This window comes from Sceloporus occidentalis, unplaced genomic scaffold, assembly GCF_023333645.1.
Source record: "Sceloporus occidentalis isolate IW3139 unplaced genomic scaffold, rSceOcc1.0.p SCAF_3, whole genome shotgun sequence".
NCBI classification, from domain to species: domain Eukaryota; kingdom Metazoa; phylum Chordata; class Lepidosauria; order Squamata; family Phrynosomatidae; genus Sceloporus; species Sceloporus occidentalis.
Window position 1 is genome coordinate 158,106,835 of NW_028316983.1, and position 16,526 is coordinate 158,123,360.

General features: G+C 38.4%; 1 protein-coding gene across 2 annotated transcripts in view; it reads right to left on the minus strand.

Moving 5' to 3' along the window:
* The window catches only part of LOC149316977 (3-ketodihydrosphingosine reductase-like), a 39,600-nt gene extending 24,387 nt beyond the window's left edge, over positions 1–15,213 (minus strand). For both annotated transcript variants that reach the window (XM_089516616.1, XM_089516617.1), the window contains exons 1-3: positions 14,950–15,213; positions 3,971–4,060; positions 1,289–1,345 (exon numbers count right to left, since the gene is read on the minus strand). In XM_089516616.1, the coding sequence (XP_089372742.1) occupies positions 1,289–1,345; positions 3,971–4,060; positions 14,950–15,078 (276 nt within the window). In that variant the 5' untranslated portion in view covers positions 15,079–15,213. The remainder of the gene's footprint in view (positions 1–1,288; positions 1,346–3,970; positions 4,061–14,949) is intronic.
* Between the last annotated feature and the right edge of the window lie 1,313 nt (positions 15,214–16,526).

Here is a 16,526-nt window from a genome sequence, read left to right on the forward strand (position 1 = left end):
TTGGGACACATTGCGATGACACTGATTATCTAGACTCATTTCAGACTGGCTTCAACTAAAATATGGGGTAAAAACTATTCCCATCACCTTGGCAGATATCCTAAATTGGATTCTGGATGGGAAAATACTATGAGCTTTTCTGGACTTCTTAGAAGCTTCTGAAACTATCAGCCATGGTATCTTTATCAACTATTTGACAGAGCTTGGCCTGATAGTACTGTATTTTGTCTCCTGTATTATTAAGTATCTACACAAGCGGTGAGCAACTGCCATGGGTTGTGGAATGCACTGGCCTCCCTGGGGTCTTTTTTTTTTAAATCATTTTTCTAAACTAAAAGGATTCACCATGTGCTCCCAGGGGCAATGAGAACTAATTTTGCCCTGTTGTTTTTTTCCTACTTCCTGGTAGGGGGGAAAAAGAAGCCCTCTTGGCTTAAAACAGTCGAGGGAGGCCAAAAACATGGTGAAATTGCCTGCATGCTCCTTACAGGTTTTGCTGTTGCTGCTGGTTAAAATATTGGTTTTAAGCTTTAAAGCCATATACAGCTTGAAACATGTCTCTCCAAGGTACCACCTATCTGAAGCTCTCAAAATATTTGATAGCACTGTCTTTTTAGTGTCATTTAACAGTTCCTAATCCTGAAAATGCTAAACGAAAAACCAACTAACAACAATATTAAAATAACATTATTAATGGCTATGTTCCCTTGGCTATACTTGCAAGAATTAGCTATACTTTGTCTGAAGTATATGAAGATGCAGAAGTCTTCATATCTAGAAGACAATTTGTTTCTTTTTATCTGTCTATAGTCTTATATCAAGTTTTTTTTCCACCTTCCCCCCTTTTTATGAATGCCTATTCAGTTTCACCAACATTTTGATGTACTACCAATGCACACATCTACACAGTTGGTAGGTTTCTGTATACTGAGATGCTGCAGTAAAACAAGAACAATACATCATATGGCTAAGAATACTTTGGTAATTATATGTCATTAAACATTTAGGGGAACATTCAGTAACCATTTTGCGTATAACTATCCTAAGTGAAGATATGGTTATTTGGCTGCCATAGTTAATCTGAGTTCTGGATTATTCTTTAACAAAGAAGCTTCAGATTATCCATAAAATTATTTCATGCAATTTACCATAAACTGAAGTCACACAAACATTTCTTTTTTCTATTTCATACCTAGATTAATTCAAATACTACTGTGCCTTCTGAATGTGAAAATATTTGCAAAAAGGCATATCAGTTTTGTTACAAATGTGGCAAAAGCAATCATACCTGTTTATCATTAACTGAGAACTTCTCAATTTCTCTCTTTGCCTCTGATAGTCGATTCTAGAATTGAAGAACACAATTTCGTAAATCATTCCTCAAAAAGAAACTTAAGATGAATAAAATTAATATTACCTTTAAATCATTTTAAAAGTAATTAAAATTACCATACAGTGTCTTATAATCCGCCCCGCACTCTTAGAATATCAGGGAAGGAACTACTGGAATACACGAAAACCAGACTAGTTACAACTTCCCTTAAAGCTTTCACAACTGCAGCCCCTGAACTATGGAACAGCTTGCCAAGAGATCCACCTTATTACTACACTGGAAGCCTTTAGGAAGGCACTTAAGACAGATCTCTACTGGCTGGCCTATCCATCTGATCTGCTAGGATTGATCATAAAGAACACCTCCACTTCCGATTTAAGAGCATGGGAACAGAAGACAATTTGGATATTTTAATGATTGGTAGCAGTATTGCTGACTGTTTTACTATTTGTATTTTTAGATAACATTGTATTTGCATTTTGTATTGTTGAATTTTTTTGCTGTAAATCTGCCTTAATCTGCAGGGAGAGGTGGGAAATATAAATAAAATATTATTATTATTATTATTATTATTATTATTATTATTATTATTTTCAGGTGCTTAGAGATGAAAACTCTTGAACATGAAGGTTATGACTTGAGATTTGGGTAGCAAGTTAATCTTTGGTATAATAAAGGTAAAGATCATGCAGAAATTTAAGATCATTGTATGAGAAAGGTTCTTTTATGACTTCCATATAAATATAAGCAGTGATTTTTTCCCTAAGATAACATTAGCCACCTCACCATAGGAAGCCTTTTTAAAGAAAGAATGGGTTAAAAAAATAGCTGTTGTAATTTGAGAAAATGAATTCTATTTAGACGATGAACATGTCCTTTAAAAAGTGTATAAATGGCTATTGAAACTAGAGACAAGTTAACCTGTATATGACAATAGGCCCAAAATTTTGGGCATAATGTACAAATGAGATATGGTTCGGTTGAAAGATATAAAATTTACTTTGTGTAGTAATTTAAAAGGAAACCTGTACAAATGATGTATATGACACAAAATATGTTGTCAAAAACTTAACCAGAATTGGCTCTATAGTGCCATAGTGAAGCACTATTGTTATTTTTTTAAAAAAGGTATTTTTTGAAGAAAAAAAACTAGTCATAAATGACAAATAAATGGTGTAACAATCGAGCAGGGAAATAGCTTTAAATATCTAAGAGTAGTCTTTCAGGCATCAAGAGCATGGAAACTCCAGGCAGAACTGGCAATCAAAAGTGCACATAAGAATATGATAGCTCTGTAGAGCTTTTTCTACACCAGGAGGATAATACATACTTGCAGCCATACAAGTTTTTGAAGCCAAAGTCATTTCAGTCTTACGATATGGAGCCCAAAACTGTACTTACAATAAGTTTGAGATATTACAAACAAAATTTCTGAGAAGTATATTTTCAGGGCCATGTTGTGTTTTAAATGTAGCAATGCGCCTTGAGGCACGCCTGACCACCATCAAAGCATGAGCTTGGATTCTGATAATTAACTTCTGGCTTAAATTTATGTTTATTCCATGTGGGTTGGCTCCACTGGTTTTATCAGACAATTACTCCTCCTCCTGGAAATTGATGATAAACAGCATCTTGTGTATGTGTGGATTTTCTCAGATAACCCTAGTACAAATGGGCTGTGAAAGGGCAAAATCAGTCTTTATGCAGTGTACCTGGGATATAGAATTACAGAACTACATGGATAAATTTAGGAATATCCCAGTTTTAGGAAGTTTGGAAGTGACTTTTGCTAGGCCAACCTATTTGGCTAAGCTAACAGCACCCAAACTTAGGGCAGCCATCACTGCAGTCCGTTTTAGTGTCTTCCCTTCTGCTGTTTTGGAAGGAAAATATATGAAGCTCCCTTATAAGAATCAGACATGGTTATGTTCTGAGACTTCAGTCGACTCACTTGTGCACATCATATTGTACTGCCCATTCTACGAAGGTGTGCACTACTCTTTAATTTACCCAATTTTACAAAAATTCCCAGGAAGAGCAGCTGATCATTACTTGACATTACTGCTTGAGGATGTAGACTCTCAAACAACTGAGATCATGGCTTGATTCTGTGCAGCCGTCATTGTTACACGCAGACAAATTACCCTAGGACCAGACTTATTGTTAAATGTTGAAAGTGGGATGCTAGAAGATAAGAGGGCTCCCTTGTTCATCTGTGGTGGACTTGTAAGAAGGCAAAAAGTTCCTGGTCCAAGATTTACTGTATGTGTTAATCCAAAATATTAAAGGTGAATTTTGTAATGCCATGAGAAATGTTTCCGTTGGGCATTATGAATAAAGAATTGGACAGTAAACATGAATTACACCTTTACTACATGACGGCAGGAGTAAGACTGTTTGTAGACTGAAGCACTGATGAAGAAAGAATTGCTGAGGTAGCCTGAGGTGATACGATGAAAAGTGATTAATCACTCATTTAAGCTCCATTGCTTTCAGTAGGTCCTAGCCACAGCTCACTAGTACACTGGAGTTAAAGATTATAACTATATAGGTAAGTAGTATTTTTTTACTTATAATTTTTACAAAAAAAAACTCTCTTCAAGCACAACACAATTGTTAAATAAATGAGAAATTTACCTCATTTCTTGCAATTAATGTTATAAAAGCACCTTGTTTAAAACATTCAATAGCAATGCTTTTTCCAATGCCACTGGAGCCTCCAGTTACCTTTTAAGAAAAGAAAACAGTATTTCAATTAAGTCTGTAAAGCTAATTATATGGCAATATAAATCTTTTATTAGTCAGAACAGTCAAATTCGGGACCAGCTCACACAAACATTTCCCCATGATTAGCAATGTAAAATTTCTAGAAATTTTGACAGCATGCACCTTCCCCCCACCCCCTAAAAAAAAACATTTTCCAAAAATCGGGGTGGGGTGGGGAATAACATTAGAATTTTACAAATTGAAAAGAACTTTGTTACTTTAGAACATGAGATGTAGTATATGCACAATGAATTATACAATCTAGTTTGTCATTAAAGTTAACACGTTCAGTATATTAAAAGCATAGTTCACTCAGACAGTAGTTACCAACTGAATTCCCTTTATTTTATTTTTTTACATTTTTTGTTACAAATGGAGCTACAAGGTCCTGAACTGTGAGGAACTTTTGATTTTTCAGTTAATATAAAACATATTAGAAATTCATTTTCTGAAAATGAAACCAGAAGTGTTGTGAATTTCTTTCAATGTGTGCCATAATGCAAAATAGCATAAATTTATAAAACTCTATGTCCCTCCTGTGTACACACACACACACACACACACACACAAAGCTCATGGTGCCAGTTTATTTCTTTCAGTTAGTTTCAAAGGTGCTACACAATCTCTCTATATACTTTTTCTAAGTTTGAATATGGGTGAGGGTGGGATGCAAATATTGTATTTGGCTTTATGTTAAGCTTTATAAACCTGAAAGAACAGGTTGCATGCAGTATTTATTATTGCAAATTAAGATTTATGGCTTCGCCAACAGGTCAATGTGGAAACCTACTTCTGTTTCTTGAAGAAAAGACATATATCCTCTGTTATGATGAAGTCTAGCTTTTGGAAAGTTACTTTGGCTCACGTCTCTCTGAAGAAGTAACCAACATGACAGATTACTTTTGAAATTGCCCTCTAATCTAGAATCTGTTAAAACATAAGTGAGACTTTATGTGTGTATGCACACACATCTGACTGCAGGTTAAGATGGTTTTTGTTCAAGTCAAGAGGACAAAAGCTCCCATGAGCATCTAAAAACATGCTTATGGGAGAAAATGTTAATAGTTCTTTTGATCCTACACTTGGTTTCAAAGAAAGCTACTTTCTTAAATGGTTTTAAATGTGCATGAGGGGAGCAAAAGAGTTCAAGGAGTTCATAATGGACCCTTTATAAGTAAATGAACATAATTTTGTAATGCTAGAGACATGTAAACTGCACGGTGCAAGGTTCTGAAGCATGTATCTTATTAGTATTTTATAAATCCTCTAGTTGAGCACCAATAAGTTTTAACTGTTTTAAAAACCAATTTACAAGAATGGTGCCTTACTGTTTTTCAATCAATATAGCCAGGAAGAAAAATTCCAAAAGTAAGATAATTTATAGCTAATCTAAAGTGCTAAATGGTGTGTGACTGCCCTCTCCAAGAGTTCCATAAATCGGGCAAATTACATTTTAGCCACAAAAAGAAGAATTATGTAAATAATTTCTTTTCAGTTCAAAGTAATCAAGTATACCTGAAATACAAATATCTATCTATTGTAAATAAGCATATTTCAATATACATATTTATCCATATTCCGATGGATGCAATACACAGAAGAGTTATATAAAAGAGATGACAACATGGAGGACACATGGAATGAAGAGCCATATAAAGATGAACCCCAAATTTTAAAAACTGAGGTGGAAGCGGCAATAAAGGAAATGCCAAAAAACAAGACTCCAGGAACTGATGATATTCCAACAGAACTGTTGCAATCCACATCGACAGAGTCAACTCTAGTGCTAACCAACATATGTCAACAGAGATGGAAAATAAAATGATGACCAACTGATTGGAAGTGATCAATATGCATCCCCATCCACAAAAAATGAGACACAAGAGACTGCAGCAACTATAGAACCATAGCACTGATCTCTCATGCAAGCAAAATCATACTCAAAATTGTGCACCATAGACACCAACCATACATGGAGAGAGAAATCCCAGAGGTCCAAGCAGGGTTCAGGAAAGGAAGAGGCACCAGCGATCCCATTGCAAATATACAATGGCTAATGGAGCGTAGTAGGGAGTTCCAAAAGAAAATCAGCATGTGTTTTATAGATTATAGCAAAGCCTTTGACTGCATAAATCATGAAAGGCTATGGAACGCCCTTAAAGATACGGGAGTGCCAACACATCTGGTAATCTTGATGAGGAATCTGTACTCAGGACAAGAGGCTACAGTCAGGACAGAAGAAGGAGAAACAGAATGGTTCCCAATTGGCAAAGGAGTCAGACAAGGCTGCATCCTATCACCATACCTATTCAACATATATGCAGAACATATTGTAAGGAAAGCAGGCTTGAACATGGAAGGAGGAGTGAAAATAGGAAGAAATATCAACCATCTGAGATATGCTGATGACACCAGAATACTAGCAGAGAACCTCACAGACCTGGAACAACTAATAAGGAAGATCAAAGAAGAAAGTGCATAGGCAGGTTTATTGCTGAACATAAAAAAAATGACCACAGAGAACGTACACACATTCAAACTAGACAATGAGGAAATAGAAATAGTAAAAGATTTCTCATATCTGGGATCAAAGATTGATTGGAACGGGGGCTGCAGCCAGGAAATCATAAGAAGATTAAGGGGGGGGGGGGCAGCTATGAAAGAACTAGAAAAAATCCTAAAATGCAAAGACATACAACTGAGCACAAAAGTGAGAATCATACAGGCCATTGTATTCCCTGTCACCATGTATGGATGTGAGAGCTGGACAGTCAAGAAAGAATATAGGACGAAAATTGGCTCATTTGAGAAGTGGTGCTGGAGAAGAGTGCTGAGGATCCCATGGACTGCCAAAAGGACAAACTAGAGCAGATCAAGCCAGAAATATCCCCAGAAGCCAATATGACAAGACTTAGACTGTTATACTTTGGACACATCATGAGAAGGAATGAATCATCAAAAAAGACAATAATGTTAGGAAATGTGGAGGGAAGTGGAAAGAGAGAAAGGCCACATGATAGATAATTGGGCTTAATTACCATGTACAGTATATGAGTTTGTAGGAGCTGGGCAGAGCAGTAGAGGACGGGGGGGGGGGGGGCTGGAGATGTCTCATCCATAAGGTCGCCATGGGTCGAAATCGCCTCAAAGGCAGTTAACAACAACAACAACTATTCCAAAGGTAAGCAGACAACCAGAGTTGTCATCATATGTGGAAATAAAAACTTGTTACACACCCTCTTTCTGATCAGGCATCTTACTATGAAAGTGCACTTAAGTGTTATATACTTATAAGCATGCTATCTCATTTAACTCCAAGCTAGTCAAGCATATTTGCAAAAACAAATACAAACACTGGGGCTAGTATGTGTAATATTGCACATCTCAGTGCTGTAATGTTTTTTTAAAGTCTCTAGTACATTAGTGCCACTGGGTGCATCAAACAATAGAGTTTTAATTTTTTTTATTATCTTGAGATCTCTTTTACTAAAACATATACAGTGTGCCTGCGCCATAAGCGGATGCATTTTACGCAGCTTCCAGCTTATGCGGAAGCCACATGGGGAGAACAATGGCGTCCGAGCGCCCTTGTGGCACGCATGCCGCACTGCCACATGCACACGCCCCATTACTTCCTATGGGGCTTGAGCATAGGCGGATTTTCCCTTATGCGGGAGGATCCGGAACGGATCCCGCGCGTAAGGGGAGGGCCCACTGTAACTGTTATTCTGAATAAAGGCAGCCTACTGCAGATCCACCTTCTGTAACTGTCTCACAGAGGAGAAAAGCGAACACAAAACCAGGCCACCAAATGTCTCATAAACTTTTAAACATTTTATACTCAACTTTGAATCAGAACCGGAAAGTATTACGCCTGGACTATTGGATGAATTAGTTGAATTTTGGAAGTGATGTGAAAGAAACAATGGATTCCCCAAACATGAAGCAGCATGAAACATTCAAATCAGTTTCAGTTTTAAAAACAAACTATTCATAGGTAGTATTAAAGTATCTCAGGCCTGGGGACTTTACATTCTACATCACTGTCTTCCCAGAGTCTACATAAGCCAATCTGCCTTTTAAAAGAATCTTATTAGATTTGCTAGGTATTTACTCTTTTATTTTCAGTTGCCTTGGAAGCCCCCCAATTTTGGCAAAATATATATGTTTAAAACAAATAATTATCCATACTATTATAATTTTATAGCACAATATAACAAAAGGGGAACATTCTTCCAAATACCAGAAATTCAGCAGTAGAGCAGTTCTGGCACAGCATATTTGAAGAATGATATAAATCATTAAAAAGATTTGATGCACAACACAACACAAAAATTTCTACCTGCATGACTCAAGTTGTTCCTTGAGAGCCTAGTCTGAATGCATACTGAAAAACCTTGCTGCCTACAGAAGGAACGAACAGTATGTCTTCTCAACTTTAAAGACAAAATGCCATACTTGGAAAATTCTGCTGTTACTCTTAGCATCTCTTATAGAGAAGTAAAAATTTTATTTTATTACACATACATATTACAAAACAAACATCTTAAAAACATACATAAAATACAATTCATACATTCATTTTTAATCTTCCAGTCTTCCACATATAAATAAACATGACTTCCTTCAGTCATAATCTTCCGTTTCATTTATTTATTTCTTCTGCTTATCATATTCAACAACATATCCAATATTTCTTTAATAGTTGTCCTTCCTTCCTTCCTCTGTTTCCCATCTTTTTTTTTTTGCAATGTAGTTTTCCATTTATTAACTGCTACTGTTTCTTGGTTATTTAACCAATCAGGTCTTCTTCTTCTTCTTCTTTTAGTACTTTCTGATTATTAATTTATATGTTTGGCCATTTCCCCTTAATAAAGTCATACGATTTTTCCCATTCTTTTGTATCTATAGTTTCCTTGTCCTTTGATTCTTGGCATTTATTTATATTTTCTGATAAACATTTTGAAATTATGTCATTTCCCATCATTTCTAATAATTTAATTATCCATTCACCTATTTGGATTTCTTTCCTTAATTTCCAATTCCTGGCATAAACCAGTCTGGCAGCTGCCAGCATATAAAAAATCAATTTACCATACCTTTTTTCTCTCTCCTCCTCCTATCATATTCAATAATAATATTTCCGGATGGACAGAGTTTTAAATCTACACCTAATATTTCTTTAATACCATTATGAATCATATTCCAAAATGTCTTAGCTTGGGGACATTCCCACCATAAGTGAAAAAAAGTTCCTTTTTTTTTTTCCAACAAAAATTTTGTCCCTTGCCATAAATCTTACACAGCTTATCCGGAGAAAGATGCCATCTGTATATCATTTTATAATAATTTTCTTTTATGTCTTGGCTCCTTAAAAATTCTGAAATTTTGAAGTGGGTAGGGGGGAGTGTGATGCAATAGGTTTAAAAACAGCAGAACAATTACAAATACTTGTATAATTACTTTCTGGTGAGTCATATCTGTTATGTCCAAAACAGATATAAGTAACAATTACCTAGAAACACAAACAAAGATAATTGCATTTCTTATTTAATGACACTAAACAATATGGACAATTCAAGTGTCACACGGAAGCCTCTGTAAGGTATTATTCAAAAGTAGCTAACAATAATATTTATGATCAACACAACATGCTTCAAGTATTCAAAGCACTTCTCATCTCAATATGTTTACCTCAGTGATGACATAACTGCTAAGATTATTGTCATGCCAGAGACTACAGAATTAAGGTTTGCTCTAGTAAAGGTCAGACTGAAGTCAGCTCTAGGATTTAAACTATGTAGGTAATAAATATCACACTTGCTATTTTGAAATAGTAACTATGCAATTTGTTTTTTTAACCAACTTTCATGGGATCCGCACATTTTAGCTTCCCTCCCCTTCAGCCTATAGTAGCCTTGATAATAACCAGGACCAATATAATATTTTAACTCCCAATACAATGTGATAATCCTTCCATGCACTAGGCTTCTACAGTAAAACTTCAAAGGTATCAAACATGAACAACTCAACAATCAGATACATTTGGGATTTTCCATTCTGAAATGTCAAAGCTCCTTGTACGTATTCTCTGACCTTAGAAATTCATAGCTTTAATGTACCGTGACATCAAAACACTTTTAAAGAAATTTAAAATACTGCCAGCTATTCAGCATGTGAGGATGTCACAGAATCACCATTACATTGAAGAGCTAGCAGCTGCAACGGCATTTGTTTAAAATTTTGTGCCAAGTGCTAGAGTCTCTGCCTATGTTGATTCTTTTTAAATAGGCTTCATCCCCTCTAACATTTCATATACAGAGAGATATAGATAGATAGATAGATTATATTGCCACAACACTCGTTTTGCAAGGAAACAGCACTGAGCTACAGGTATTAGTCCTTCTGAGCCTGAAATTGCTATCAGGGATGGACAAGTGAAAAGTAGAAGTTCAAAAAGAAAAGTACCAATTTCTTAACCATAACAGGTTAATGGTTGAAAGAATACATGCATTCACTCTTAAGCAGAAAACCTGGGTCTAGAAAAAACAGGAATGCAGGACCTTGATACTAAAGGTGCAAAATTACTATTTGGTATGTGTATGGGAATGTAACAAAATGTTTTAAGATCAGTCTGATCTGTATTTTAAACTACAGATAAATTTAAGTAAATTCCACTCCACGGAAAGACTCTGCTTTCAAGATTCCTGAATGTAAGGGCTTTCAGCATGAAGTATTTCAAGACTCCAGCAGGCAGTGAATAGAAAGAAAATAAGACTTGTCCCTCCTCATTCACAGACTTAAAATCCACGGTTTTGGTCCTTCAGCAAGTAAGGAGGGACAAAATGGCGTGCGGGGGAGTGTGACACCATTATAGCCAATGGGGCCTGAATATCCGCAATATTTCCAATTCGCAGGGTGTGTTCCAGAACAGATCTCCCACAACTTGAGAGGAATGAGTGTACACCGAATAGCTATCAAGTGACCAAACAGAACTGTGAGTTGCTTCTTTGCTTCTACCAGTTCCTTTATTATCGTTAGAAAAACAAATGATCTAGCACAAAGTGAGATACCTGAAAAACATTGCTAGAATCAGATACACACTCTTCTGTTGTAGTTTTCTCCCTGGATATGGTGAAGTGGTATACTGCTTTAGAAACCTTAGGACCCTAGCCTTCCCTAACCTGGAGCTCTTCAGCTGGTTAGGCTACAACTCCAACCATCGCCAACTGGCACAATTGGAAGGCACCATACCAGGGAATGCTGTCCTAAACCATGAGTTTTCAACACTGCTATCATATGTATTCCTATTTTAGTGGAACAATGGGTCAAATAGTGAGCCACTACCTTGAACTGAAGGAAAAAATGCAGTCAGGGGCTCAACTGCACTCTGATGCAGAATTATGTTTGTAATGAGGCCATCCTTATTTAAAGAAGACATTCCAGTTAGTTTCCATTACATCTACTTTGGCAATTATGGTGCGCATGTTACTAGTGCATATGTAGGAAGATTAAATAGTTTTAGGGATAAATTTAGCCCATTACAAAGGACACAATGGAATAATCTTTATTAAAGAGAGTAAGAAGAAACATCAACAAAAGAACAGGACAGGAGGCATAAGTAACGTAGGCTATGAATCCTTCTGAGGGAAAGATCTACCTTATTCATGTATTATTGCTATGTTTGTTCTCTGTCCCAACTTATAATTAATATGAATACTGAATGGTTTACTTCCTCGTCAACGGCTATCTCAAATGACCAAATAATTAGAAATAGTTCCCTTTGATTTGAAGCAGTTGGAGAATTGAGGCAAAAAGCTTAAATTTGCATTAGAGCATGCACTTACTCCAACAGCTAGAATCTCTACACACTGGAGGAGCTGGTATACAATTCTTCCCACCCAAAGTATAGTATCATTTATCCAAATGGAAGTACTGTATGACTAATGCAAATGCTCCTCCTCAAAAATGGGAGGATGGGAAGAAAAAACACATCAAACATATTTTTATGTGTATGTGACTCTATCCAGAGTCACTACATCACATAGGCTTTTAAACATATGATGAAACTCTACCAAGCAGGTATTCCCCATAAAAACTCCCTTGGGCCCCATTTAACTGGAAAGGGAGAAAATAAAAACGTAGAGTTGCATCCTTGAACAAGCGTACAATAAGATCATGGCAAGTGCCATGGTAAACTGGCTTGAATACACGTCTGCTACATATTATAAACTCTCTATTCCAGGGGTAGGCAAATTAATGCTCTTCATATATTTTAGATAAAAAGAACCAAGGGTTAAAAATTGGAAGTCTGCCTAGCTGTAGTCCAAAATGCCATGAGTACAACCTGCTGCATGAGTCTTTTAACAGTGGGGAGACACACTGACAGATCTGTAAGTTATACATATAACTGATGCTACATTTTTCCATGGAAATTTTCCACATCACAGCTATCTAGCTCTACATTTATCCATTACTAGCCTGGCTCATTGCATTGCAATCTATCATGTTAGATGGGCCAAATATAGTATATGAACGTCTGTAAGTTTACTCTTCTAAGCACTGAGAAACTCTAGCACAGTGGACTCTTGCTTTATGAGGGGGATCCGTTCTGGACCCACTGTGCAAAGCAAATTCTGTGCATGCTCAAGTCCCAGTTAGATTAACGGGGCACGCTCCCGTGCATGGCATGCACTCCCATGTGTGGCGCAGCACATGCGCCACAGGTGCCCACCATTCATCTGAATGGGGCCTCCCATATGTGTGACCTCAAGCCCGCATGTGGGAAGCCCATGTATGGAGCAGGTCGACTGTACTCAGCTGCCCATGGGAGAACTGAAAGTAGTATATGATAACCTTTTCCTGTGCACAATATGATCGGTTTCCGGTTGTGTCTGGACACTCACATCCATTCTTTAGTGAAATTGAACATTAAACCAGTTCTACTGAGTCAGATTGTTCTCATCTTGAAATGGAACTGATAATCTCAGCAAAAGAAAGTTAAACTGTTGAGATATGCTATATATATCTTTGAGTTGTTGTGTATCTTCCAGTCATTTCTGACTTAGACAAACCCTAAGGCCATGGCAAGATTTGTCCAGAGAAGGGTTTACCCATCCCTTCCTGAGGCTGAGAGGACTTGCCCAAGGTCCCCCAGTGGGTTTCCACAGCTGAGCAGCAATTTGAACACTGGTCTCCCAAGTTGTAGTCAAGCACTCAAACACTACATTGAGCTGGCTTTTTTCTCTTTGGGTACATGTTCTAAATATAAATAAACAAACAAAGTAGTCTTTCATGTGTAATTGTTTTGGTTAAACAAAAGGGCAGTACACATTACTCTCTTTACACAATTAGAAATATTCAAATCAAAGAATTGCCACATAAGGTTTTGAATGTGTCCGAATGTTTAATTGAAGCAAGCCAAGTCAGATAACATGACTTAGAGCACTGGAAACCTTTCCACTTTTTCTAGAAAGCCCGCATCACCGCTTATGTCATTAGCACATCCTTCTACATATTTCTGTCCCATTACGAGCAGCTGATGATAACTAAGCACAGCACTTCTTGCAGGGTTCCTGAAGGGAACCCCAGTCAAAGCTGTTGAGCAAACTGTGCTGTTAAATCTATAGGGTTTTATGACTTCTTGTTTCAGAATGTGCACCTTCCTATTAGAAAAGAACTTACTAAGCAGCTTATCACTATTTTAGCTCTCTTCTATCTCAGAGAGAAATAGGAACATGTAGAAGGGGAACCATAAGAAACAACATTCAGAAGAAGGTTAAATGAGAAAAGAACACCTTTCTAAAATCCTCTCCTTTAGCCCATTCCAATTATCCCTTACAAGAAACACAAAACACTCCAAGTCTGGATTTTCCCCTTCTCTACACCAAATATTTCCCCAGTTTATTGATGCACTAATAGCTACCGAAGGAAGACAGCCAAGGATGCAGCTGCACTGAAGAGGGGAAGCAGTCTGACACCACTTGTGCCTCTACAATGTAGAAATAATGCCAACAGACACCAGCCTAACTGCCTAGGCTCCATCCTACACAATCCTGGGATTTGTAGTTTGGAGAGGCACCGGCACTCTTTGGCAGAGAAGGCTAAAGACCTTGTTGTTGTTGTTGTCGTCGTGCGCCTTCAAGCCATTTCTGATTCATGCTGACTCCCAGGCCAACCTATCACGGGGTTTCCTTGATTCCTTCAGAGGTCGCTTGCCATGGCCATTGCCATCCTCTGAGGCTGAGAGAGTGTGACTCCCCCAAGGTCACCCGGTGGGTTTCATGGCTGAGTGGGGAACCGAACCCTGGTCTCCAGAGTCGCAGTCCAACACCCAAACCATCACACTTCTCTCTAAAAACCTTATAAATTGCAGTGGTCCCCAAAACTGTGCTCTTCAAGGGATTGTTGGACTTCATCTCCCAGAATCCCAAACTATTGGCTAAGATGGCTAAGGGCTTCTGGGAGCTGAAGTCCAAAACATCTCTTAAAGGGCACAGTTCCTGGACCACCTCGAGAAGAAGGACGCTGACAGCATGAGCTCTCCTAGCCTTCCTCCTCCGATGCTTTTGACTGAAGAGGAAGGAGGCTGAAGCCTAGGAAAGCTCATGCTGCCAAATTTCCTTTCTTTCAGTCAGTCTCAAAGGTGCTTAGCCAGCGGCCCCCAAACTGTGCTCTTTAATTTTGGACTCCATCTCCCAGAATCCCATGCCATTGGCCAACATGGCTGAGGGCTTCTGGGAGCTGTAGTCCAAAATATCTCTGGTGCCACAACAGACTACCGTTCGCAGAATGCCACTGCGTGGGACCCTGGCGCTCAAAAGCCTAGCCCAAACCCGCCATAACCTCACCACGACGTGGGCGCCGGACAAGGCGAGGGGCTTGGGGCTGCTGAGCGGCGCCACGATGCAGAGGAGGAGCAGGAAGGCCACGATGAGGGCGGCCCCGGTGGCCACTACCAGCAGCACCGCCCCTGGCATCTCAGCGAGCGGCGACGGAAGCGAGAGAAGAGAGAGAGAGAAAAGGAGGCACGTCCGCTCTCCTCGGCGTCCTGCCTCGACTGACTACTAGGTCAACCCTTCGCAAGGCGCATCCTTGCTGTCCCTTGGCAGCAGAGCGAAAGACAGCGCGGGGGCGGGGAAAGGAGCCGGCTCTGTAACGCCATTGGCCAGCCGCGGCCGAGCGAGAGACGTGATTGGTCCTCTGCGTTTGGAAAGGGCGAATAGGAACGCAGATCGGTGACGTCTTGTCGCGGCGGTTGGTTGATTGGCGGCTGAGGGGCGGTTAGGGCGCGCGCTCGGAGGTGGCGCAGTTATTGTTTGGGATTCAAGCTTTTCTCTCTCAGTTTCCCGCTCTTGTTGTCTGAGCAGGGAACAGTGGCAAAAGGGGTTTCCTTTGCCTATAAGCCAACCACAGCCCCTTATCCGCCCAGGGCGCTCCCTTAAAGCCCCTTAATGTTATAATAATGGTACATTTCTATTTATATCCCGCCTCTTCCCGTAGGATCGAGGCGGCTTACAATCACAATAAAATACAATAATACAATAATAAATCCAATACACAAATAATAATTATAATTATAATAATTATATCCCACCTCTTCCCATGAGATTGAGGCGCCTTACAGTTGCAGTAAAATACAATACAATAATACAACGATACAAATAATAATACAATAATAAATCAATACACAAATAATACTAATACTAATAATTCTACTAATAAATTTTATTTATATCCTGCCTCTTCCCGTAAGATTGAGGCAAATTACAATCGCAATAAAATGCAATACAATAATACAATAATAAATCCAATACACAACAACAACAACAATAAATATAATAGTAATAAATCCAATACACTAATAATAATAATAATAATAAATTTTATATATATCCCGCCTCTTACCGTAGGATTGAGGCGGCTTACAATCGCAATACAATACAATATAATTTTTAAACTCCAATACACAAAACACAATACAACTCTGATAAATACATACAATATAAATAAGCCCCTCCCCTCCTCTCTTACATATATAAACATGATTTCTAATATAACAATAATAAAATATAAGTGTTCCTTTGAAAGAAATCATGCGCAGCACAATTTAAATTCCCTCGCCTTGGGCCAGTCATGCATTCTCTCAGCCTCAGGGGAAGGCGATGGCGAACCTTCTCTGGACAACCTTGCCAAGAAAAACCTTTCCTTAGCGTCACTATAACTAAGGCTGTGTCCACACTGGAGAAATAACCTGGTTTGGCACCGCTTTAACTCTTTTCTGGCTCAAGGGTATGGTCTTCTAGAATTCCATAGCCTTGAGCCAGGGCAGTTAAAGTGGTGCCAGACTGGGTCATTTCTCCAGTGTGGATGCAGCCTAAGTCGGGGACGACTTGAAGCCACACAACAACCATACTCCTAAAAGCAT